This window comes from Oncorhynchus keta, chromosome 35 (genome assembly GCF_023373465.1).
Source record: "Oncorhynchus keta strain PuntledgeMale-10-30-2019 chromosome 35, Oket_V2, whole genome shotgun sequence".
NCBI lineage: Eukaryota > Metazoa > Chordata > Actinopteri > Salmoniformes > Salmonidae > Oncorhynchus > Oncorhynchus keta.
Window position 1 is genome coordinate 32,914,360 of NC_068455.1, and position 24,104 is coordinate 32,938,463.

General features: G+C 40.3%; 1 protein-coding gene across 1 annotated transcript; it reads left to right on the top strand.

Annotated features, from left to right (window-relative positions):
* Window positions 1-219: 219 nt before the first annotated feature.
* Window positions 220-17,256, top strand: LOC127915948 (protein phosphatase 1 regulatory subunit 14B-like). Its single transcript, XM_052496902.1, has 4 exons — window positions 220-592; window positions 11,459-11,539; window positions 16,571-16,603; window positions 16,803-17,256. The coding sequence occupies exons 1-4, from the start codon at window positions 404-406 to the stop codon at window positions 16,869-16,871; spliced, it is 372 nt and encodes a 123-aa protein (XP_052352862.1). The 5' UTR covers window positions 220-403; the 3' UTR covers window positions 16,872-17,256.
* The last annotated feature ends 6,848 nt before the right edge of the window (window positions 17,257-24,104 follow it).

A 24,104-nucleotide genomic window follows, 5' to 3' on the forward strand; every position in this document is an offset into this window, starting at 1 on the left:
AGAGAGAAGGATAGCACACCTAGACACACACACACACACACACACACACACACACACACACACACACACACACACACACACACACACACACACACACACACACACACACACACACACACACACACACACACACACACACACACACACACACACACAGAGGCATATTTCATTACCATCCTCCACAGGCAGCGAGGGAGGGAGGGGGGGGGAGACGAGTGCACATAGACAGACGGAGCAAGCAAGATAGATATGTAGGAGAGCTAGAGCAAGAGAAGAAGAAAAAGATCGAGCACACAAGAAAGACAGCAAGAGAGAGAGCGGGAGTGAGAGCACCAGAGACAGAGGGAGAGATAGAAAGAGAGAGAGACGGCTGTGTGTTTCCTCAGCTGTTTTACCCGAGGCCATGGCAGGCATGGCGTCGGAGCCAGTCACCCAGTCCAGGGTGATGTTCCAGTCCGCAGATAAAAAAGAGGAGCATACGCATCGCAAACTGGGCAAGCTGACCGTCAAATACAACCGCAAGGACCTGCAGAGGAGGCTGGATATTGAGGAGTGGATCGACAATCAGCTGCACCTGCTCTTCGACTATGAGGTAGGTCGTGCACGGCTGCTGCTGGCACAGCTAGGTCCCAGGGGCTGTGTGGGTAGATTTATTACTGCATTATCAGCCTTGTTGATACACATTATCTGACCCTCATATCAGGATGACTATACATCATATTACATTATTTATATCCTTTCTGAACATCTATCACTGAATGGACATACATACAGCATTCCAGAGTAACACAACACTATCTATCTAACATAAACATATTAATTGGCTAATACAATCACCCCTTTCCTTATTATAAATACTTATACACAGACAGTACTATAGTGGCATGCAGCATCTGTCCTCAAAAGATGAGAATCTACTCCCCTCTGTAACACTGGTTCAGACAGGGCAGCAAATCCCTGTTGTCTCTGGTCAGTTTGCAGTCTGAGACATCTAAGAACTTGAGAGGTTTACTGCTTAGATCTCGGCAGGGAGGTTGTCTGCAGAACTGCTTATGGCCAGGATTGCACACCACAAACGGAGGGACTGGGCATTAGCATAATTGATTCCAAAGATTAGGGAGTGGGACCCCTGTGTGGAGATCGTAGGACCCCCCCCGTGTCATCACTGCACTGCAATTTGGTGGGGGTAAATCCAATTATAATCAGAGGCTGCATCGATTTGCTGGGAAGTCTCTGGGGATGCCATGGCAACAGAAGACTGGCTCCCTCGTGAAGAGGAAAGGCACAGAGGAGTCAGAGGGATGTCTTCAGGAGCATGGGCATCCGCGTGAGAATGGAGATCATATGTTTGAAGCTGGATTGGGGAAGGACGGGGTGGATGAGGATGATGTTCTTCATTTACTTTCCTGACTGAGGAGGGAGTTGAGTTGGGGCAGTGAGTGACTTGAATGCCTCCAACCAAAAAATTATTCTCTACTGCCAAGAAACACTGCATATGGCATACTGATGCTGCAGGGCATGAGAGAGCATCACGTGTGAGGGGTGTCCTCATTAAAGTTCCTGAAAATAGCTACAGATGTAGGATCTTAATTTGATCACTCTTTTGTTGCTGATAATGTTCCTGCACAGCAGGAAATGCAAACTTGTAGTGTATTCCAGGTTTAAAAAGGCTTATAAAGTTTGTAATGTTCACTTTAAAACGTTAGATTTGATTTGTCCTACCAAAAAATGTATCAACACCTACAAAAAAAGTCAATTAATTATAATAAACATAATAATTCAACATTTCCTGTTGCTGCAGGATTCTCCTCTCGGCTCAGACTCCACATTTCCCTCAGAACAGGCCAGTGGACAGCCCGTGTGAGCTACTGTAAGCCTGGGTGATTTTAATAAAACCACTCTACTGTCAGATTGGACACACAACAATGGTTGGCGTTTTGTAAGGATTGCATTACACCTGTCTCCTAAATATATTCCACTCAGCAGTGCACATTTTTAGCGATCCCATTAACTGCTTATTTCTCTGGTAATATATGCAAAGATCCCTGAAAGGCGGTGGGTTGAAATTATGCCTGAATCTCAGAAATAAGAATAGAGGATTATGGTTAAAGAATAATCTCTATGCTGCTTTACAAATGATGCTAGGTCAGTCTTGCCTGCTGCTTCAAAATCAAAACAAATAAATATGTTTAAATCAAATCAAATTTTATTCGTCACATGCTTCTTAAACAACAGGTAGGGTTTGATCTTAGTCCTGTATTTACACATTGCCTGTTTTATGGTTCGTCGGAGGTCATTGCGGGATTTCAGGGCAGAACTCCACCTGTTGCCTGTTTTGCATGTTATTTTAGCAAACTAATACATATATTAGTTTGCAAACAATGTAAAAAAAAAAAATGTTTTTTTTGTAATAATGCAGCATACAAACATAGGATCTTTTTTCCTTCTTGAGTAAGGCAGCTCCAAAATGCAGGTGTTTCAGTTTAGCTCAGTGCTTTCTGTGGTGGTGGGGCAACCAGTGGAAAATACAGGGCGTAAAGGTTGGTAATGTTCTCTAGTTGCGCTGTGATTGGCTCAGTTTTCTGTCATTCATGGGGACACTACGTTACCGCAAAATCTACAGGGAGAGCTAAAAAATTGAAGCCCCTTGGGTGCTGCCTTATTGTAGATTTACATTAGAAGTGCCCATCCCATCCAAGAAGGCCCAAGGTCCTTGGCCACAGATAAAATTACATCAAATCACATTACATCATCATAAATTAAGTTGACAATTTACTGGCCAATCCTTGTCATAAAGAGAAAATTATACATAAAACGTTTCAGTGCTCTTCGACCATTGGACATAAACATTAGACAACAAGTTGGAAATTGCAAATTTAACAAAGCAATCACTAGCCTGCTATTCAGTGGAGAGGGTGTGTGGTCCAAGTCTGGGTTTAAGGGTCTCTTTTCCAAGCTTAAAAGGATAAACACTCGCATGCAACACCATGGGCCAGAAAAGGTTGAATACCTTGGCCATAATGTCAATCCAGCATGACTTCTGCCGCATTCAATACAACTGGAAAATCTCAGACTTGTGAGTTCAAGATAACTGGGAACTCAGAAAAAAACGAGCTTCGACTGGGAAAATATGTTTTGAACAGTCATCCAACTCAGAATTCCAAGTTGAGAACTCAGGCCTCTTTCTAAAGCTCCGACCTGAAGATCACTGACGGCATGATTCAACCGTTTTATTTTCCAGTTTCCAGTTGTCTTGAAAGCACCATAAATCCAGAGAATGCCACACTTTGATGACAAAGTTTGATAACAAAATTTGCCCACAAAAAGGACCACAGCACCACCTTCTTGTTCAAATGAGCACAGCACAACAAGGTGAGTCCAAAAATGTATTATATGCTGCTGCATAAATTATGTATTATTCCAGCGAGATATGTATACTGTAGTTAAGAAAGTAATATTAAGTGTATGTTGTGTAGTAAGCTATTAGTAGCCCATGTGCCTCGACCTAATAGTTTGGTCCCTTTCCCCCTCATAATTTAGCATACTGTTCTGACTTGGTGGTGCACATGTAGCCTATAGCCTGTTTTAGAGAAATGTCACTATCAAATATTGTAAGAGCTTTCATTGTCTGCGTATATAATCCCTTTATTTATCCTACGGTTCTAACTTGGTGTACAGGGAGAATACTGTAAGAATGGTCCATGTTCTGAATTCTGTCGCTGTACATTTCAAAAGTGCTGAATACATAGTTATATTGACTACATCCGTCTTATCTCACTCATTGTCTTAATCGAAATTATGGATTGCCTCTTATCCGCTCATCATTCCCTTATGCCATAGTTTGTACATCTCAATTGTCAGTAGAAACAACATTTGTTTAAGCAAGTCAGCCATATCAGCTATTTTTTTAAAGGCAGTAAATGAGGCTGAATGAACTGTTTCGCTGCCAGACAAGGCTTCTCTGATAGCTAGGTATATTAGTGGTAAGGATTCACTCCATGGTGCTGAAAAGAAAATGGAAAATTCTGGGATGGCTTTATGTAGGTTCTAACAGTTTGTAGGCACCATTATAGTGCAATTAATGTATTGTTTATTGTGTTGCGTTGTGTATCGGTCTTGCTGACATGCAGAAATTTGGGGGAGTTTTCCCCACCAAGATTTACATGCTAAAATCAGCACTGTATAACGTCCCGCTCCTTGAAAGCGGCAGCTCTAACCTTTAGCTTAGTGCGGATGTTGCCCGTAATCCATGGCTTCTTGGGATATGTACAGTACCAGTCAAAAGCTTTAGAACACCTACTCATTCAAAGGTTTTTCTTTATTTTTACTATTTTCCACATTGTAGAATAGTGAAGACATCAAAACTATAAAATAACAGATATGGAATCATGTAGTAACCAAAAAAGTGTTTAACAAATCAAAATATATTTTATATTTGAGATGATTAAAATAGCCACCCTTTGCCTCGATGACAGCTTTGCATACTCTTGGCATTCTCTCAACCAACTTCATGAGGTAGTCACCTGGAATGCATTTCAATTAACAAGTGTGCCTTCTTAAAAGTCAATTTGAAGAAATGATTTCCCTCTTAATGCGTTTGAGCCAATCAGTTGTGTTGTGACAAGGTAGGTGTGGTATACAGAAGATAGCCCTATTTGGTACAAGACCAAGTCCATGTTATGGCAAGAACAGCTCAAATAAGCAAAGAGAAATGACCGTCCATCATTACTTGAAGCCTTGTGTAGTCTTAACATTCTGTATACTCCCCTTGTCCTAAGGGTAAAAAGTGACCCTCCTTCACTAAACCCATGAAATAAAGCAGCTTAATTCAATTTTAAACCCCAAAAATATTATGCATGAAGAAACAACCTGTCATTCATCACAAACTTTGTGAATATCTGGGTTTTCCCTCTTCACAATGCAGAAAGACTGCATTTAAATCTGTGGACCCCACTCGTTTTTATTTGAACACACCTGTCATACTTGTTTTCTTTACTAAAGTAGAGGTCTATTATTATTATTATTATTATTATTATTGCTAAAGGTACTGCATAGGTGTAAACATACATTTTTTAGCAAGAGATAGCACTTGTATAGCCTAAGAAAGTAGCAGAAATGTGCAGAAAGTCGTTTTGAATGCATTTTATTGAAGGGAAACAATAACCGTCTTACTTTTTTGGCAACAGTGATATATTCTTATACACTGTAGAATGAGGAATTCAACTGCCCCCACCCACAAGGTGTATAAACAACAACAATAAATAACAACATAATAAGATAATAGATACAAAACAAAAACGTGAACAACATGAATCAATCAACTCTAATTAGCACATGTAGGACTATTGGCATCTCCTCCTCTTGCCTGCCCAAGCTGCAGCCTCAGGTGGATCAGGACAAGATTTGGGCCCCTGAACAGCTTTCACACGCGCTGCAGAGGCTGCTATGCGGGGGAGGCGCTCCCTTCTTTGAATGTGTGGGGTTACAAGTGCCTTTCCCAGCTGCTCCAGGAACACCCTCCTCTTGTTCCGCTTATCAGGCATCGAGGTAGGGTGGATATTCTAACTCAGGCGAGCAGAACCCAGTTAGAATATGGTTCCAGAACTATTTATAATTTGCATAGGGTTTGATATTATTGTCATACTATTATCATGATAATTATGTAGATATTTTACATTTTAGTCATTTAGCAGACACTCACTTACAGTAGTGAGTGCATAGATTTTCTTTCTAGTCTCCCGTGGGAATCAAACCCACAACCCCAGCGTAGCAAGAGCAACTAAGCTACTCAGGACATGTCATCAGTACACTAATAGTAGACTAGTAGACAGTACACTAATGTTATTGTGTTTGAGTTCTTGACTGTACTAATTTGTCTGCGGGAATCCCTGAGAGAGAAGGCCCTTTATGACTGAAGGATGTTGCACGTAATGGGATCCCTGCATGATTGATGGAATGATAACAGATACAGTAGCAGTAGTAGCAACTCCTTTGTCATTGTGGTTATGGGGCCTGCCATATGACACAGGCCTGTTGTCTGGTAGGTACAGTCTTTGTGGGTTTGTACTCCTGTATGGATAAAACAGTATGACTGGGCAAGCAGGGTTTCCTGGACAGGTCACACAGTCAAGACAAAACTCCTGCCCTAAGTATGGCCTATCTCTTTATAGGAATGGAGGTGCTCATGTCTTAATGTCATATTTCAGTGGTGACTAGACAAACTCCAGTCTATCTGAGAAGGATAAGTTGTTCGGTAGACACCACCCATTGGTGTGGCAGGAGGAGACATGGTTGGTCCATGTGCGTTGACTAATGGGATGAATTTTGCATGAACTCAGGGGAATGCAGGTTAGGCTGTGGTTGGATACTCTGACTCTTCCGTGTGGAAGTATTTAGTGGTCAGCCCCCTGTGTCAAGAGCTGAATTATTTAGTGACATCTCTAATTTATTCAAGTAGCTTATTGGTTGGGTATTGAGTGGCAGTGGCACTGGACCACGTTGATGACTTCACACCTTTTAGGAAAATAGTCTCAAATCGTAGAGGTGTGAAAAAACCCAAAGAGTAGGAAAAACTTCAAAATTAACAGAAAATATCCTTACTCAATAGAAATATACTTCAGACTGCAGTTATGTCATTATCTGTTGATGTGCCCTTGAGCAAGGCACTTAAGCCTAATAGTTCCTGTAAAGGGATAAGAGCATCTGCTAAATTACTCAAATGTAAATGCAATTATTAATTTACACATGTAAAGCAATATGGCTCTCGTTTCAATGGATTTAGTACTAAATGCGTGATGCCTCTAACTTGTTACAGCCATTAGCCTCCTCACAATGCAGATGATCTCAGATAAATGTCATGCGCATGACCTGTGACCCCTCTGTTATGGTATGTTTTGATTGGTCGACAGCTCGAGCCTCTTACAGGAAAAAAATGTCATGAGTAATGAATTTAGATGACAATCAGTCTTGTCTGACTTTCACGTCAGCCTCTTTTCAAAACAACATGGTTTTGTGAGAAAGGTTTCCTTTACGTCTCTGATTAGTATCAACTACACTGAACAAGAATATAAACGCAGCACGCAACAATTTCAAAGATTTGACTGAGTTACAGTTCATATAAGGAAATCAGTCAATTTAAATAAATTCAATACGCCCTAATCTATGGATTTTGAAGACTGGGAATACAGATATGCATCTGTTGGTCACAGATACATAAAAAAAAGTAGGGGAATTGATCAGAAAACTAGTCAGTATTTGGTGTGACCACCATTTATTCATAACATTGACATCAGTAAACCACACGACGCCATGCATGCTGCCTGCCATCTGCCAGGTATAATTGAAACCAGGATTCATCCGTGAGGAGCACACTTCACCAGCGTGCCAGTGGCCATTGAAGGTAAGCATTTACCCACTGAAGTCGGTTACGATGCGAATCTGCAGTCAGGTCAAGACCCTGGTGAGGACAACGAGATGAGCTTCCCCGAGACGGTTGTGCAAACCCACAGTTTCATCAGCTGCCTGGGTGGTGGTCTCAGACGATCTCGCAGGTGAAGAAGCCAGCTGTGGAGGTCCTAGGCTGGCGTGGTTGCATGTGGTCTGTGGTCGTTTGGCCGGTTGGATGTACTGCCAAATTCTCTAAAACGACGTTGGAGTTATGGTATAGAAATTAATATTTCATTCTCTGGCAAAAGCTCTGGTGGAAATTTCTGCAATCCCCATGCCAATTGCACGCTCCCTCAAAACTTCAGACATCTGTGGCATTGTGTTGTGTGACAAAACTGCACATTTTAGAGTGGCCTTTTAATCGTCCACATCACAAGGTGCACCAGTGCAATGATCATGCTGTTTAATCAGCTTCTTGATATGCCACACATGTCAGGTGGATGGATTATCTTGGTGAAGGAGAAATGCTCACTAACAGGGATGTAAATTACTGGAAACGTTTATTTAATCTCTTGAAACATTTCTAACGTTTATATTTTTGTTCAGTATAATAAGACTGATTGGTTTAGGAACATCGGTTTGTTATGTGGTCAGAGTGTTTTAGGGATCCAAGCAAAGTGGAGAATGTAGCTTCTCTATCATACTGCACAATCACCATGTACTTATTGTAAATGCATCAATCTACAATACCTCAGCAGTTGGCTGCTATGATATTTCTGTCATGTCAATGTTGAATATAAATGGTCATGAACCCCAAATTCCAATCAAATTTCAATTGAACTCTACCTAAAGGCAATGTAGTTTTAGGCTCTGCTGGCATGGATACAACTGGTCCCTTGGATACAGGAGCATCTTATCTGAACAAAATCCCTCAACATAAAATGGTTAATTAAGATTGCAGTTCTAATCCATGTTGCAGTTAAAAAATGATGCTCCTCTAAAGAACCACTTTCATATTCATGTGTTAAAAAAATGAATGCCAATATTCATTTTAATGTCGGACTAGTTTCTCTAACTTCAAAAGTGCTGGCGAGACATTTTCAGTCCCAGATACATTTTTTTTTAAATGAAATAAAATCACACAAATGAAAAGCATTCAACCCCACACAATATAAACATGGAAGAGCTACTACAAAAGGTTACAAAGGCTTTCTCATGACAATAACAAATGCATACACTTTTTCTCCCACTGAATTATCGAAACTTTCATTGATATTCTGTGGTGCTGTGCATTGCCCTGCAGTCTTAAGCCAGAGTCAGACAGAGAGAGGATCACTGGATCAGTGGTTCGCTGGCCCAGCACAGCCCAGCAGGGCCCTGCACCCGTGGAATAATGCCAATATGCAGAATCCCAAACAGTCAGACCTGGCATCATTTATCAATTAGAGGGACACACAGGGGACTCTGGACTGGGCTGTTGATCTCTTCCGTTCCGCCACTCAGCACTAGACTCATTGATTAGCGCTCTCCTCATCCAGAGATCTGCCATCTTCAACAGACCTGCCATTAAACCCCCAACTGGAAAATTCTCTTTTTAAGGGCTTTTCAAATCTAAAACTACACCTGCTGACTCCAGATATTTCCCAGCTCAGTCTTCCAAGGCCAGAAGTGAGCCATCATCGTATCCTGTCAGTAAATGGTATTCAAATGGCAATATCAGCCAGTATATAGATTGATTACTATTACCTTAGTATTTGTTTTTGATTAGCGGAGTCATTTTGGTGTGAATGTGGTTTTGCAATGTTTCTCAAAGATGGCAGACACTCATCTATATCTAGGGGCTGTAACTGACATTGGTAGAAGTTAATTGGATTCATTTGAAATCTGTTAACACCGTCTACTAAATTCATTAGATACATTTCCAGGTAAGTGTCAGTTTACAACAAATGACCACATATCACACAGTAAGGGGTTATTCTTAAACACACCCAGAATATTTACCCCAGGTCTAGATTAATCTGCACAGGATATTTGCCATATAAAGAAATTAGCCCAGGATAAAGAAGCAGAAACACTGCTAATTTCATATTTTAAAAAATTAAACAGAGGAATTCTCACTCTAATGGTTGAGCAAAATGCCAGCTGGGTAAATCATCCGTGAAATCAGATGGAAGTTGCCTTTCCTCCTGCCCCTGGTCAAGATATGTAAATTCATTAGTCCATAATCTATGGGTTTCACTTGACTGGGAATACAGATATACCTTTAAAAAAAGGTAGGGGCGTGGATCAGAAAACCAGTCAGCATCTGGTCTGGCCACCATTTGCCTCATGCAGCGCGACACGTCTCCTTCGCATAGAGTTGATCAGGCTGTTGATTGTGGCCTGTGGAATGTTGTCCCACTCCTCATCAATGCGGGTTATTGTCGGGAAATAGAACACGCTGTCGTACACGTCGATCCAGAGCATCCCAAACATGTTCAACGGGTGATATGTCTGGTGAGTATGCAGGCCATGAAAGAACTGGGACATTTTCAGTTTCCAGGAATTGTGCACAGATCCTTGCTACATGGGGCCGTGCATTATCATGCTGAAACATGAGGTGATGGCGGTGGATGAATGGCACGACAATGGGCCTCAGCATCTCGTTCAAATTTCCATCGATAAAATGCATTGTGTTTGTTGTCCGTAGCTTATGCCTGCCCATAACATTACCCCACTGCCACCATGGGGCACTCTGTTCACAACGTTGACATAAGCAATCCATTCGCTCACACAACGCCATCTGCCAGTGTCATGTCCTGACCTTAGTTCCTTTGTATGTTTCTATTTTAGGTTGGTTGGGGCGTGAGTTGGGGTGGGCATTCTATGTTTTTTTATTGTGTTTATATTTCTATGTGTTTGGCCTGGTATGGTTCCCAATCAGAGGCAGCTGTCAATCGTTGTCTCTGATTGAGAACCATACTTAGGTAGCCTGTTTTCCCACTCTTGTTGGTGGGTGGTTATTTCCCGTTTCAGTGTTTTTCACCATTCGGGACTGTTTCGTTATTTTTTTTTTTTCGCTTGTTCGTTTGTTTCCTGTGTTCAGTGTAATAAATATGACGAACACTTACCACATTGCATATTGGTCCAATATTTGCTAGTACGCCTCAGACGACGAAGAGATTCATTACAGCCAGGTATAGTTGAAACCGAGATTTATCCGTGAAGAGCACACTTCTCCAGATTGCCAGAGGCCATCAAAGGTGAGCATTTGCTGAACTGCAGATGGTTTCTGACAGTTTGTGCAGAAATTATTTGGTTGTGCAACCCCACAGTTTGGTCTCAGATGATCCCGCAGATAAAATGCCGGATGTGAAGGCCCTGGGCTTGCGTGGTTACACGTGGTCTGCAGTTCTGAAGCCGTTTGGACGTACTGCCAAATTCTCTAAAACGAAGTTGGAGGCGGCTTATGCTAGAGAAATTAACATTCAATTATCTGGCAACAGCTCTGTTGGACATTCCTGCAGTCAGCATGCCAATTACATGCTCCCTCAACACTTCAGACATCTGTGGCATTGTGTTGTGTGACAAAACATTTTAGAGTGGCTCTTTATTGTTCCCAGCACAAGTTGTACCTGTGCAATGATCATGGAGTTTAATCAGCTTCTTGATATGCCACACCTGTCAAGTGGATGGATTATCTTGGACATGGAGAAATGCTCACTAACAGGGATGTAAATGAATTTGTGCACAAAATTTGAGAGAAATACGCTTTTTGAGTGTATTTATTTCAGCTCATGAAACATGGGACCAACACTTTACATTGTGCGTTTATATTTGAGGTTAGACATACATTATTGTTCTAGTGGTACAACATGCTTGATGCATTAGCAATGCCTTTAAGACTTGATACTCTTAAGACTCATTTTCTTTGGTACGGTTAAGTGAACTATGTTCAAACATATTTAAAAAGGCCTATTTAAGGTGGCAGGGAGCCGCATTCACAGTTCATCTATGTTTGCATGGTGGGCAAAAGAACAACGTCCCTGTGTCTCTGACCACTTTCTTTCTCTCCTTCTCTCTCTCTGTCCAGGAGGAGGAGATCACAGAGTTAGAGATTGACATAGATGAGCTGCTGGAGCTATCTGACACGGAGCAAAGATCCAGACTGCAGGTGATTACTGGCAGGATGTCCTGAGAGGAGGTCAGGTTAAAGGTGTAAAAAAATCTAAGTACAGTATGTTACCATACCATATTTTACGGTATCCAATACAGTTACTGTAATCTTTTTTACCTGTGTTATTACGGTAACTTTCAGGTTTGTAAGTTACGGTAAAAACAATAGTACAGTGCATTAGTGTAATAATATTATGGGAATTGTAACAAATTAATGAATTAATAATTGGATTAATTCATTAATGAAATTCATTCAGTGTAGATGAGGTTTGTATTTTACTGCAAGGATTGGTGCAAGCATGTTGGCTAGGTAATTTGCTCACATATTACAGCATCTCAGTGAATTACAGTGTAGAAGAAGCTTTTGTTAAAACCTCTAGAAGTGCAAGTGGAAAAATACAACATTTTGGTATTTTATATCTTACTTTGTTTTCTTTTTTTATTCAGCGGAACCCTTTGAGACCAGGGTCTCATTTACAATGGTGGCCCAAGGATAACAATACAATAAATAAAAAAATTAAAATTAAAATGAACTTACAGAATCAACACAATAGAATCAATCACCACGATTATTATTAAAACAATTATTATTAATATATTATTATTATTATTAATATACTCAACATTAAAGTCCTAAACTGCCCTAGAGACACCAGAGAGTCAAGATGTTTTGTAGGCTATTCCAAAAATGGGAGGCACTAAAACTGAAGGTGGATCTACCTAGATCGGTATGTCCTAATGGAACCTCAAGAGTTAAATGGTTAACTTTCAAGGTTCCACTAGTATATACCAATCTAGGTAAATCCGTCTGGAATGGGTTTGGTGTCTCATATTTTCTTTTAACAGTGAAGTGAGTTAGGTTGGAAGCTTGCCAATCCCACAATGATGTGCGGTTACAGTAATGTACTGTTAAATCAAAGTTTCTTTGGAATAAACGGTATCATTTACTGTTTACGCATAAAATCACCCAGAGTGAATTGCCATTACTGTAAATAATTAATAAGGTACTATACTGTTAGTTGTATTGTATAATACTGTCAAAACAATGTTATAACAGGCAATACCTGCTCTGCTCCGTTCAGAATCACTAAAAGGAGCAGACAAAGTGATCCAATTTCACCTTTGCATGGAACCCATTTGCCAGACAATTCTTCAATCGAGCAAATAATACCAATTTCCCTGAAATCTACTGATCACTACATCTATTTTTTTTTTACTATACCTAGATAATATATCTCAATCACTCCCAAATGTATTGAAGATCAAAGATAAATTCAGCTTAATCTCAAGATATAAAATGAATCTAACCAAATCAACCCTACTGCCTCTCTAGACCCCGATGGATGAGTTTCTCTACTTATGGAATCCCAAGCGTTTACCATTTTAAATATTTGGGAGTGGATATTTTTCCTTCCTTAGATAAAACCTTTGCCATAAACTTTAACAGAACGCTTAAAATCAATTCAATCTGACCTCAATCTGACCTCAGTAGGTGGAATAATATCCCAGTTGCCTTAACCGGCAGAATATCTATTTCTAAAATGAATACCATATTGCCACGGCTGAATTTCTGTAGTTCAATACTTCACATGGCTCCCCCTTCTGGCTATTGGGATAAAATGAATTGTGTGTTTTCAAAATGTATATGGCAAGGTAAACGATCCCGGATCAAATGAACAAACATACAAAGAGGGAAAGACGTAGGAGGACTATCCATACCAAACTTTTCAATTGTATTTTCAGGCACTAGTATTTTGCTCAAACCTAAATTGGTTTAGACATTATGCCCCCTGGCTTAGTATGGAGTTGTTGCCCTGGAAGAGATGGTCTAAACTGATATATCCCTGAAACAATTGAAACTACACTGTGGTCCTATTATTGCTCACTCAATTTGTATTTGCCACAAAATGTACAAACAAAATAGCATGCGCATACTCCATATTTCACAAGAACGATCTGGAGTGCGGCCTTTTGCGTCCCCCCAAATAGTCCAAAAGTGGAATCTGTACCCTTGCCGATATCATGGACAGTAATGGTTTGAGAACATTCCAAGATTTGAAAGATACATACACATTACCAGACAAATCATTCTATGCTAGCCTATGGAGTCTCTTGGAAAACCAAACTACCGAAACATCCAATGATGGGATTTGAAAAATAAATGATCTGGGCTCCCAAAAGGACTGATCTCTATAATACACAGTGCCTTCGGAAAGTATTCCGACCCCATGACTTTTCCACATTTTGTTACACTACTGCCTTAATTTGAAATGGATTAAATAAAAAAAATCCTCATTAATCTACACACAATACTTACTGACAAAGGAAAAACAGGTATTTAGAATTTTTTGCAAATGTATTAAAAATAAAAAAACAAATACCTTATTTACATAACTATTCTAGGACTTGATTGGAGTCCACCTGTGGTAAGTTCAATTGATTGGACATGATTTGGAAAAGCACACACCTGTCTATATTAAGGTCCCACAGTTGACAGTGCATGTCAGAGCAAAAACCAAGCCATGAGGTTGAAGGAATTGTCCGTAGAGCTCCGACCGAGGCACAGCTCTAGGGAAGGGTACCAAAACATTTCTGCAGCATTGAAGGTCCCCAAGAACACAGTAACCTCCATCAATCCTAAATGGAAGAAGTTTGGAACCACCAAGACTCTTCCTAGAGCTGGCCGCCTGGGCCAAACTGAGTAATCAGGGGAGAAGGGCCTTGGTCTGAGAGGTGACCAAAATCCCAGTGGTCACTCTGACAGAGCTCCAGAGTTCCTCTGTGGAGATGGGAGAACCTTCCAGAAGGACAGCCATCTCTGCAGCACTCCACCAATCAGGACCTTTATGGTAGAGTGGCCAGATTAAAACTCAGTAAAAGGCACATGACAGCCCGTTTGGAGTTTGCTAAGAGGCAGCTAAAGGACTCTCAGACCAAGAGAAGATTGAACTCTTTGGCCTGAATGCCAAGTGTCACATCTGGAGGAAACCTGGCACCATTCCTACAGTGAAGTATGGTGGTGGCAGCATCATGTGTTGGGGATGTTTTTCAGCAGCAGTGACTGGGCGACTAGTCAGGATCGAGGGAAAGCTGAACATAGCAAGTACAGAGAGATCCTTGATGAAAACCTGCTCCAGAGCACTCAGGACCTCAGACTGGGACGGAGGTTCACCTTACAACAAGATAACTACCCTAAGCACACAACCAAGACAATGCAGGAGTAGCTTCGGGACAAGTCTCAATGTCCTTGAGTGGCCCAGCCAGAGCCCAGACTTGAACCCAATCGAACATCTCTGGAGAGACATGAAAATAGCTGTGCAGCAACGCTCCCCATCCAACCTGACAGAGCCTGAGAGGATCTGCTGAGATGAATGGGAGAAACTCCTCATATACAGGTGTGTAAAGCTGTAGCGTCATACCCAAGAAGACCCGAGGCTGTAATCGCAGCCAAAGGTGCTTCAACAATGTAAAGGGTTTGAATACTTATGTAAATGTGATATGTAAATGTGATATTTGCAAAAACTATTTTTGTTTTGTCATTATGGGGTATTGTGTGTAGATTGATGAGGGGGAAAAAACTATTTCATCAGTTTTAGAATAAGTCTATAACGTAACAAAATGTGGAAACCGTCAAGTGGTCTGAATACTTTCCGAATGCACTGTATGAACAACTTTTGGAAAGCTCATATTCTGAGCTAGCCATTAAAAAAGTATGACCCACAGATCTAATTGAATCTGAACAAACCATTAACTGGAACAGATTATGGAAAAATATAACCTTGGAATCCCTTAATTTGAACCATCAATTTATACATTTTAAGTTTGCTCACAGACTGTATTTAACATCAAGGAAACATTTTATGATGAAATTGGCCCCAATAGGCATATTTCTCCATATGATATGGGAGTTTCCTGCAGTTAAATGCTTCTGGGGCAAATATGGAAAATGTGTTTAGAAGTGCATGAATGTAAATATTCAATGCTTTACATATATTATGTTACTTAACGATGATAGCTCCTTGAATCTCTCAATCAATCAAAGACAATTAATGCTGGCAGGCAGCACTGCTGCAAAAAATACATGTTGGCTCTTAGATGGCATCACCTCACTCTTTCCCAATGTGCCAGTGAATACAGTTACTATTAGAAGTTACATAACATAATTATCAACAGTGAGAATGAATGATGCTGGTCAAGGAACAATTGAAGCCTGGACAAATATACTTGACTCTGTAAGAATAATCGCAGCTAAAGCCCAAAACATACAAATAAACAATCCATAAATCCCAACACATACAGATAATAAATATATATATAATGTGCAACCCTAGTTGCTAGGGGGGGGGCATGGTTTCCATGAGTTGGGGGTGGGGGATGTTGGTTGGAGACTTGTTGGCTTGGTGGGTTTGGGGTAATGGGATGGGAGGTTGGAAGCCCACTTATTTTTTTGTTTTGGTTTCCTGTTTATACTGAATGTATTATCACTTCAACTGTATGTATTTCTTGCTGTTGACTTTCTTTTGAGTGGCAGCCTACAGGTACATGTTTCATAAATGTATCATTTGAAGTGTATAATGTACCCCCAACAAATACACATTTGGTCAACAAAGAAAACAACAATAACGTTTTACAGTATAGTTATAAAAGACGAGAGTTATCACAGTAACTTTTGAGCCATTTAAAAGAAGCTCATTAAGAGACACAAACAGGGAGAACATAGATATTTTCCTGCCAAGGTTTCACTGTAAGCTATACCTTCACAAATGCTAAGCCTTGTCTAACAGACAGTAAGCCATGGAAAATTGACATCTCTTCAGAAGCCATTTTGTGGGTCACAGTACGAGGCAATACTTACACTTCAGCTATGCCCTTGTTTATACTTCACACATACACCAGGGCATATTTAACAAAGTAGGGTAATTGCTTTACAAGCGCTTGATCCCAGTTGGTGTCCTTTCGCAATGTTAGACGTGAAAGAGCAATGTCCACTTCAGTTACTGAGGCTATGTTTGTTTCTGTACATTTACAGGAGTTACTGCAGGAATGTGAGAAGCCAAAAGAGGTGAGACACAACCATGAACTATTATAACCTTAGTCGTGTACCGAAAAAAACAAATCATCAAATTACACTTATTGTACATTTACTCTCTACAAAGAAATACTTGCAATTCAATGGTCCACTGCTCAAACAGTCTCAGAACAAGTTTAACCGTCAACTGCTGGTACGGGTAGTGTTAAATCATTCTCTTCCTCCCTTTCAGGACTTTATCAATGGGCTGCTTTATCGGATGAAGGGCCTACGCAAAATGTCAGGGCCCCTGAAGAAATAATAATCGGTCAAATCAAGAATCGAGACAATGTGAAGCGCCCCAGACTCCGCGACCCACCCCGTCATTACCTGGTATTTTGGATGTCTCTCTGTGCAGTTGCATGTTAATGGGACCTTCTCTCTGCACACATGGGTCAATGTTGGTCTGTAAAGAGAACAGTGGGTTTTGATTGGTGTTTTATAGAACATTATTTATGGACAGTTTAAACATTTAGATTCCCCTCAATTAAAATAATGCACCAGTAGTAAAATGTATTGTCTATTACTCACATGGAATGTTTTTGTGTCAGACTGTACATTTTTGCTTGCCTACTTATGTACATATATTTTTGTTCTGATATAGTGTTTGTCAATAAAAGCAACATTTTTTGAGACAAGGCTCTGGATGTATACCCACTGTGTATGGATGATATGTCATTTCATAGAAGGATAAAGCCAGTCAGTGTATATAAACATCAAAATAGTGGCCGATAGATCGCTGGTTCGGGTCCCTGTTTTTACTTGGTGGCGGATCTGTCAACGTGTCCTTGGTCGGGGTGCTTGACCATGGTTGTTCCGGTGGGTCGTTCTGGATTGGAGTCTGTTAGATGACAATGTAATGTAAATGTTGACCGGCTTCACTGAAGGTAGATTGTATGTTTTAATATTCACAAAAAACAGTACTATTCTAAAAGCTACATGCTTCACACTGGAGACACTGTACAAGAAGAGAGGAAGAGATTGAAAATGTGATGCCAGCAGAAGTAGGGCAGAGAGAATGGCAGCCCCAAGGCAGTTGTTAGGCTATGCTACCGTGGCACTGCCAACCCTCCCAATGCTTGTCTTCACCCATCAATATGTAATTCCAATCAGCAACAGTGGATAAATCAGCATCATTGAGGGGAAATGTTACGCTTTAATTATTTAAATATTGCTCTCAATTTTCTGCATGTTTGCACTTTAACACACCATTGCTCCGACGCAAATTACACAAAGTCATGTTTTTTGTTAAAGACCCAGTACAGTCAAAAACTAGATTCCCCTGTGTTTTTATATACAGTACCAGTCAACAGTTTGGACACACCTACTCATTCAAGGATACATTTTTTTTTAAAACACTATTTTCTACATTGTACAATAATAATGAAGAATCAAATCTATGAAATAACACACATGGAATCATGTAGTAACCAAAAAAAGTGTTAAACAAATCAAATATATTTTATATTTGAGATTCTTCAAAGTAGCTACCCTTTGCCTTGATGACAGCTTTGCACACTCTTGGAATTCTCTCAACCTGCTTCATGAGGTAGTCACCTGGAATGCATTTCAATTAACAGGTGTGCCTTGTTAAAAGTACATTTGTGGAATTTCTTTCCTTCTTAATGAATTTTAGCCAATCAGTTGTGTTGTGACAAGGTAGGGGTGGTATACAGAAGATAGCCCTATTTGGTAAAACACCAAGTCCATATTATGGCAAGAATAGTTCAAATAAGCAGAGAGAAATTACAGTCCATCATTACTTTAAGACATGAAGGTCAGTCAATACGGAAAAGTTAAAGAACTTTGAAAGTTTCTTCAAGTGCAGTCGCAAAAACCATCAAGCGTTATGATGGAACTGGCTCTCATGAGGGCCGCCACAGGAAAGGAAGACTCAAGAGTTACCTCTGCTGCAGAGGATAAGTTCATAAGAGTTAACTTCACCTCAGATTGCAGCCCAAATAAATTCTTCACAGTATTAAAGTAACAGACACATCTCAACATCAACTGTTCGGAGAAGACTGCGTGAACCTTCATGGTTGAATTGAAGCAAATAAACCTATACTAAAGGACAACAATAAAAAGAGACTTGCTTAGGGGGAAAAAACACGAGCAATGAACATTAGTCCGGTGGAAATCTGTCCTTCGGTCTGATGTGTCCAAAGTTGAGATTTTTAGTTCCAACTGCTGTATCTTTGTGAGATGCAGAGAAGGTGAATGGATGATCTCTGCATGTGTGGATCCCACATTGAAGCATGGAGGAGGAGGTGTAATGGTGTGGAGGTGCTTTGCTGGTGACACTGTCATTTAATTAGAATTCAAGGCACACTTACCCAGCATGGCTACCACAGCATTCTGCAGTGATACGCCATCCCATCTGGTTTGCGCTTAGTGGGACTATCATTTATTTTTCAACAGGACAATAACCCATAACACACCTCCGGGCTGTGTAAGGGCTATTTGACCAAGGAGAGTGACGGAGTGCTGCATCAGATGACCTGGCCTCCACAATCACGCGACCTCAACCCAATTGAGATAGTTTGGGATGAGTTGGACTACAGAGTGAAGTAAAAGCAGCCAACAAGTGCTCAGCATATGTGGGAACTGCTTCAAGATAGTTGGAAAAGGATTCCTCATGAAGCTGGTTGAGAGAATGCCAAGAGTGTGCAAAGCTGTCATCAAGGCAAAGGGTGGCTACTTTGAGGAATCTAAAATATAATTTGACTTAGAAATGTCCTTGTTTTGAAAGAAAAGCAAATTGTTGTCCATTAAAATAACATCAAGTTGATCAGAAATGCAGTGTAGACATCGTTCATGTTGTAAATTACTATTGTAGCTAGAAACGGCAGATTTTTTATGGAATATCTACATAGGCGTACAGAGGCCCATTATCAGCAACCATCACTCCTGTGTTCCAATGGCACGTTGTGTTAGCTAATCCATGTTAAGAATTTTAAAAGGCTAATTGATCATTAGAAAACCCTTTTACAATTATGTTAGCACAGCTGAAAACGGTTGTCCTGATTAAAGAAGCAATAGAACTGGCCTTCTTCAGACTCGTTGAGTTTCTGGAGTGTCAGCATGTGGATTCGATTACAGGCTCAAAAGGACCAAAAACAAAGCACTTTCTTCTGAAACTCATCAGTCTATTGTTGTTCTGAGAAATGAAGGCTATTCCATGTGAGAAATTGCCAAGAAACTGAAGATCTCGTACAACGCTGTGTACTACTCCCTTCACAGAACAGCGCAAACGGGCTCTAAACAGAATAGAAAGAGGAGTGGGTACATAATTGAGCAAGAGGACAGGTACATTAGATTGTCTAGTTTGAGATGCCTGACAAGTCCTCAACTGGCAGCTTCATTAAATAGTACCCACAAAACACCAGTCTCAACATCAACAGTGAAGAGGCCTTCTAGGCAGAGTTCCTCTGTCCAGTGTCTGTGTTCTTTTGCCAATCTTAATCTTTTCTTTTCATAGGCCAGTCTGAGATATGGATTTTTCTTTGCAACCCTGGTCATTATGGCCAAACTGTTATATGTATTTGTTTCATCAGACCAAAGGACATTTCTCCAAAAAGTACGATCTTTGTCCCCGTGTGCAGTTGCAAACCGTAGTCTGGCTTTTTTATGGTGTTTTTTGGCAGTGACTTCTTCCTTGCTGAGCAGCCTTTCAGGTTATGTCGATATAGGACTTGTTTTACCCCGGATATGTACTTTTGTACCTGTTTCCTCAAGCATATTCACAAGGTCTTTTGCAGTTGTTCTGGGATTGATTTGCACTTTTCGCACCAAAGTACGTTCATCTCTAGGAGACAGAACGCGTCTCCTTCCTGAGCGGTATGATGGCTCCGTGGTCCCATGGTATTTATACTTGCAAATTATTGTTTGTACAGATGAACGTGGTACCTTCAGGCGTTTGGAAATTGCTCCCAAGGATGAACCAGACTTGCGGAGGTCAACAATTGTTTCCTGATGTCTTGGCTGATTTCTTTTGATTTTCCCATGATGTCAAGCAAATAGGCACTGAGTTTGAAGGTAGGCCTTGAAATACGTCCACAGGTACCCCTCCAATTGACTCAAATGATGTCAATTAGCCTATCAGAAGCTTCTAAAGGCATGAACACATTTTCTGGAATTTCCCAAGCTGTTTAAAGGCACAGTCAACTTAGTGTATGTAAACTTCTGACCCACTGGAATTGTGATACAGTGAATTATATGTGAAATAATCTGTTTTTAAACGATTTTTGGAAAAATTGTGTCATGCACAAAGTAGATGTCCTAACAAACCTGCAAAAAACTATAGTTTGTTAGCAAGAAATTTGTGGAGTGGTTGAAAAACTAGTTTAAATTAAGCCAACCAAAGTGTATGTAAACTTCCGACTTCAACTGATCTTATATATATATATGCACTGTACATTTCACTTTAAAAGCATTTCGCTACAACTGCAAAAACCTCTGCTTTATGTGTATGCGACCAATAACATTTTACTCAAAATTGTCATTCTCACTTGTTACTCTAAATGTATTCTTTGTGAGGTATTGTCTAATTGAAACAAGGGACTTGATGCAAATGACAGCATATCAGAATCACAGATAACAAATGTTGCAAAAAGGTGGTCCATTATCTGTATCTGCATCCATTATGCCTGTCCATTTCCTGTCTGTGGTCATTGTGTGGGATAGAAAAGTTAGGCAAACACAGAGGGGCCTCTATCTGGGTCTTAATGGACTAAATCCCTTGAGGTGAGATTCATTATGGCTCTCCAGATGACCCAGACAGTAATGCACCCTGATGAAACTGCATTCTGCCCCGCTCTCTCTGTCATATACGGACAGTAATCTGGTAAAGGTTTTCACTACAGAATCTCTCCTCAAAAAAATCCACTCTCCAACCTTTCTGAAACTGTGGCTGTCCTAATGTATGAGTGGAGAACCCCTAGCGGGGTATGACAAAAGAGTGACAGTGTTATATAGTTATGATATTAGTGGTGTGAGAAGTAGGGAACATAGCAAAAAAGCTATCAGGACATAATTTAAAAAAACTTATCATAAACACATTGTTTACATCCCTTAGATCTACATTACACACAGCTACAGGAAAAACAACAATCATGTCATGAGTCCCAGCCAAAGACGGATCATAACACAGACTATGCAGCCTGACAAACTAAAACAAAGCCTTCACTAATCCTTTTATACTGGCTCCTCTGTGAGCCTCTAGTGAGAAGCTGACTTGTCTGGGACCGTACATCCTCCCAAATAAGCAAATTGTGTTTGTGCAACGTGCATGAGTCTGTGTTGTTACCAACTCAACATCTATCTCAGTAGCATGACAATATAATAATACATCTGCAAGCCATTTCAAGAGCGATACAATTGAGGTAGCACATCAAATTGCCCAGACTACTTTATTTCATTGGACCAAAATCCAAAAGGGTTAGGATGGGTAATGCTAAAATACAATAATGTTAAACATTTTGTGAGAGTAAATTAGACTAACCTCACAAATTAAATGTAAATCAATACAGGCAATACAAGTAATTGACTGAAATTGATTGGATTACTGATCTGTGAATGTCAAGTGAATCTACAACAGTTATGTAGCTAATCGCAAGCATTAAATTATGCTAATGCAACCCCATAATGTTACTCATAGTATAGCCATTTAGAAGAAATCTATAACTACACTTGACAGATTACTATGTATTACACTAGATTAGCAACATAATCAGGGTTTGTTCTTAGTCTCTTTCTAAGACAGGTACAATGCATTTGTAAAGTATTCAGACCCCTCGAATTTTCCAAATTTTGTTTCACGTTACAGCCTTATTCTAAAATTAATTGTATTTTTGCCCCTCATCAATCTACACACAATACCCCATAATGACAGTTTGGCTGGGCAGACAGCTCTAGGAAGAGTTGGTTGTTCCAAACTTCTTCCATTTAAGAATGATAGAAGCCACTGTGTTCATGGGGACCTTCAATGCTGCAGAAATGTTTTGGTACTCTTCCCCAGATCTGTGCCTCGACACAATTCTGTCTCGGAGCTCTACGGACAATTCCTTAGACCTCAATGCGTGGTTTTTGCTCTAACATGCACTGTCAACTGTGGGACCTTATATGTGCCTTTCCAAATAATCTCCAATCAATTGAATATACCACAAGTGAACTCTAATGAAATTGTAGAAACATCTCAAGGATGATCAATGGAAACAGGATGCACCTGAGCTCAATTTCAAGTCTCATAGGCAAAGCACCTGAATAATTATGTAAATATGGTATTTCTGTTTTTTAGTTACCTAATTTACTGAATTTAGTGAATAAATTAGGTAACATTTCTACAAACCTGTTTTATCATTATGGGCTATTGTGTGTAGATTGATGAGGACATTTTTTTATTAATCCATTTTAGAATAAGGCTGTAACAAAACTTGGGAAAATGGAAGGGGTCTGAATACTTTCCGAATGCACTGCAGGGTTGCAAAATTCTTGCAACTTTCCAAAAGTTCCCTGGTTTTACGAGGATTACCGGATTTAATTCTTATTACCAGTGGCGGTAAACGTACCCAATTGTCATACTTAAGTAAAAGTAAAGATTAGGGATGCACGATATATCGGTAAGCATATTGGAATCGACCGATATTAGCTATAAATTACAACATCGGCTCGATGTCTAGTTTAACGCCGATGTGCAAAACCGATGTCAAAGCTCACATGCATACCTATGTAACTCAGGTAGATGACGTAATGCCGCCACAAAAAAATATAGCGCCACACAGCATTCCTAACCTAGCCCACAATGTCTGCTGTGTGTATCGAGCAGTCATCAAGTCGAACAGTCATTTGAAAGAGTAAGAAAATTTCAGCGAGACACCTCAAAGGCGAAATCCATTAACGCCAAGATAATGGAATTCATTGCCCTTGACAATCAACCGTTCTGTCGTTGATGATGTTGGCTTTTGCCGACTGGTCGAGCACCGATACACACTACCAAGTAGCTGCTATTTTTCAGATGTTGCACTACCGGAGTTAAACAGTATTGTTGAAACTCACATCTATGGGCGTCACTGCTATTAGCTTCACGACTGACATTTGGACCAGCGATGTCGGCCCCATTAGCATTAGGAGTCTGACAGCACAGTGGGTCGACGAGGATTTCGTATTGAGGAAAGCCGTATTGCATGCTCAAGAATGTGCTGGTTCTCATACCACTGCTGCCATTTCAATGGCATTTGAGAACATGTTTGACACTTGGAAACATGAACACTCTTAACTCCATTCAAACAACTGAATCGAGAAATAAGCTCAACTGCGTCTGCAGCAGACGTGATACCCTGTCAAGGCATTGAAACACCTGCTCAACAAAAATGCCAACACAGACCGTTGGGTTAACTTGGAAAAGTACTCTACTAGAGGCTGTGAACAAGCGATTCGGTGACATTCTCTCTGAGCCTCTACTGTGTTGCCACCATGCTAGATGATAGGTACAAGGACC

What these genes read in the sequence shown, in the direction of transcription:
- LOC127915948 (XM_052496902.1), top strand. Translation starts at nt 404, where the DNA reads ATGGCAGGCATGGCGTCGGAGCCAGTCACCCAGTCCAGGGTGATGTTC. An exon ending in ACCTGCTCTTCGACTATGAG is followed by an intron (nt 593 to 11,458) that starts GTAGGTCGTGCA and finishes CTCTCTGTCCAG; the next exon opens with GAGGAGGAGATCACAGAGTT. An exon ending in AGCAAAGATCCAGACTGCAG is followed by an intron (nt 11,540 to 16,570) that starts GTGATTACTGGC and finishes GTACATTTACAG; the next exon opens with GAGTTACTGCAGGAATGTGA.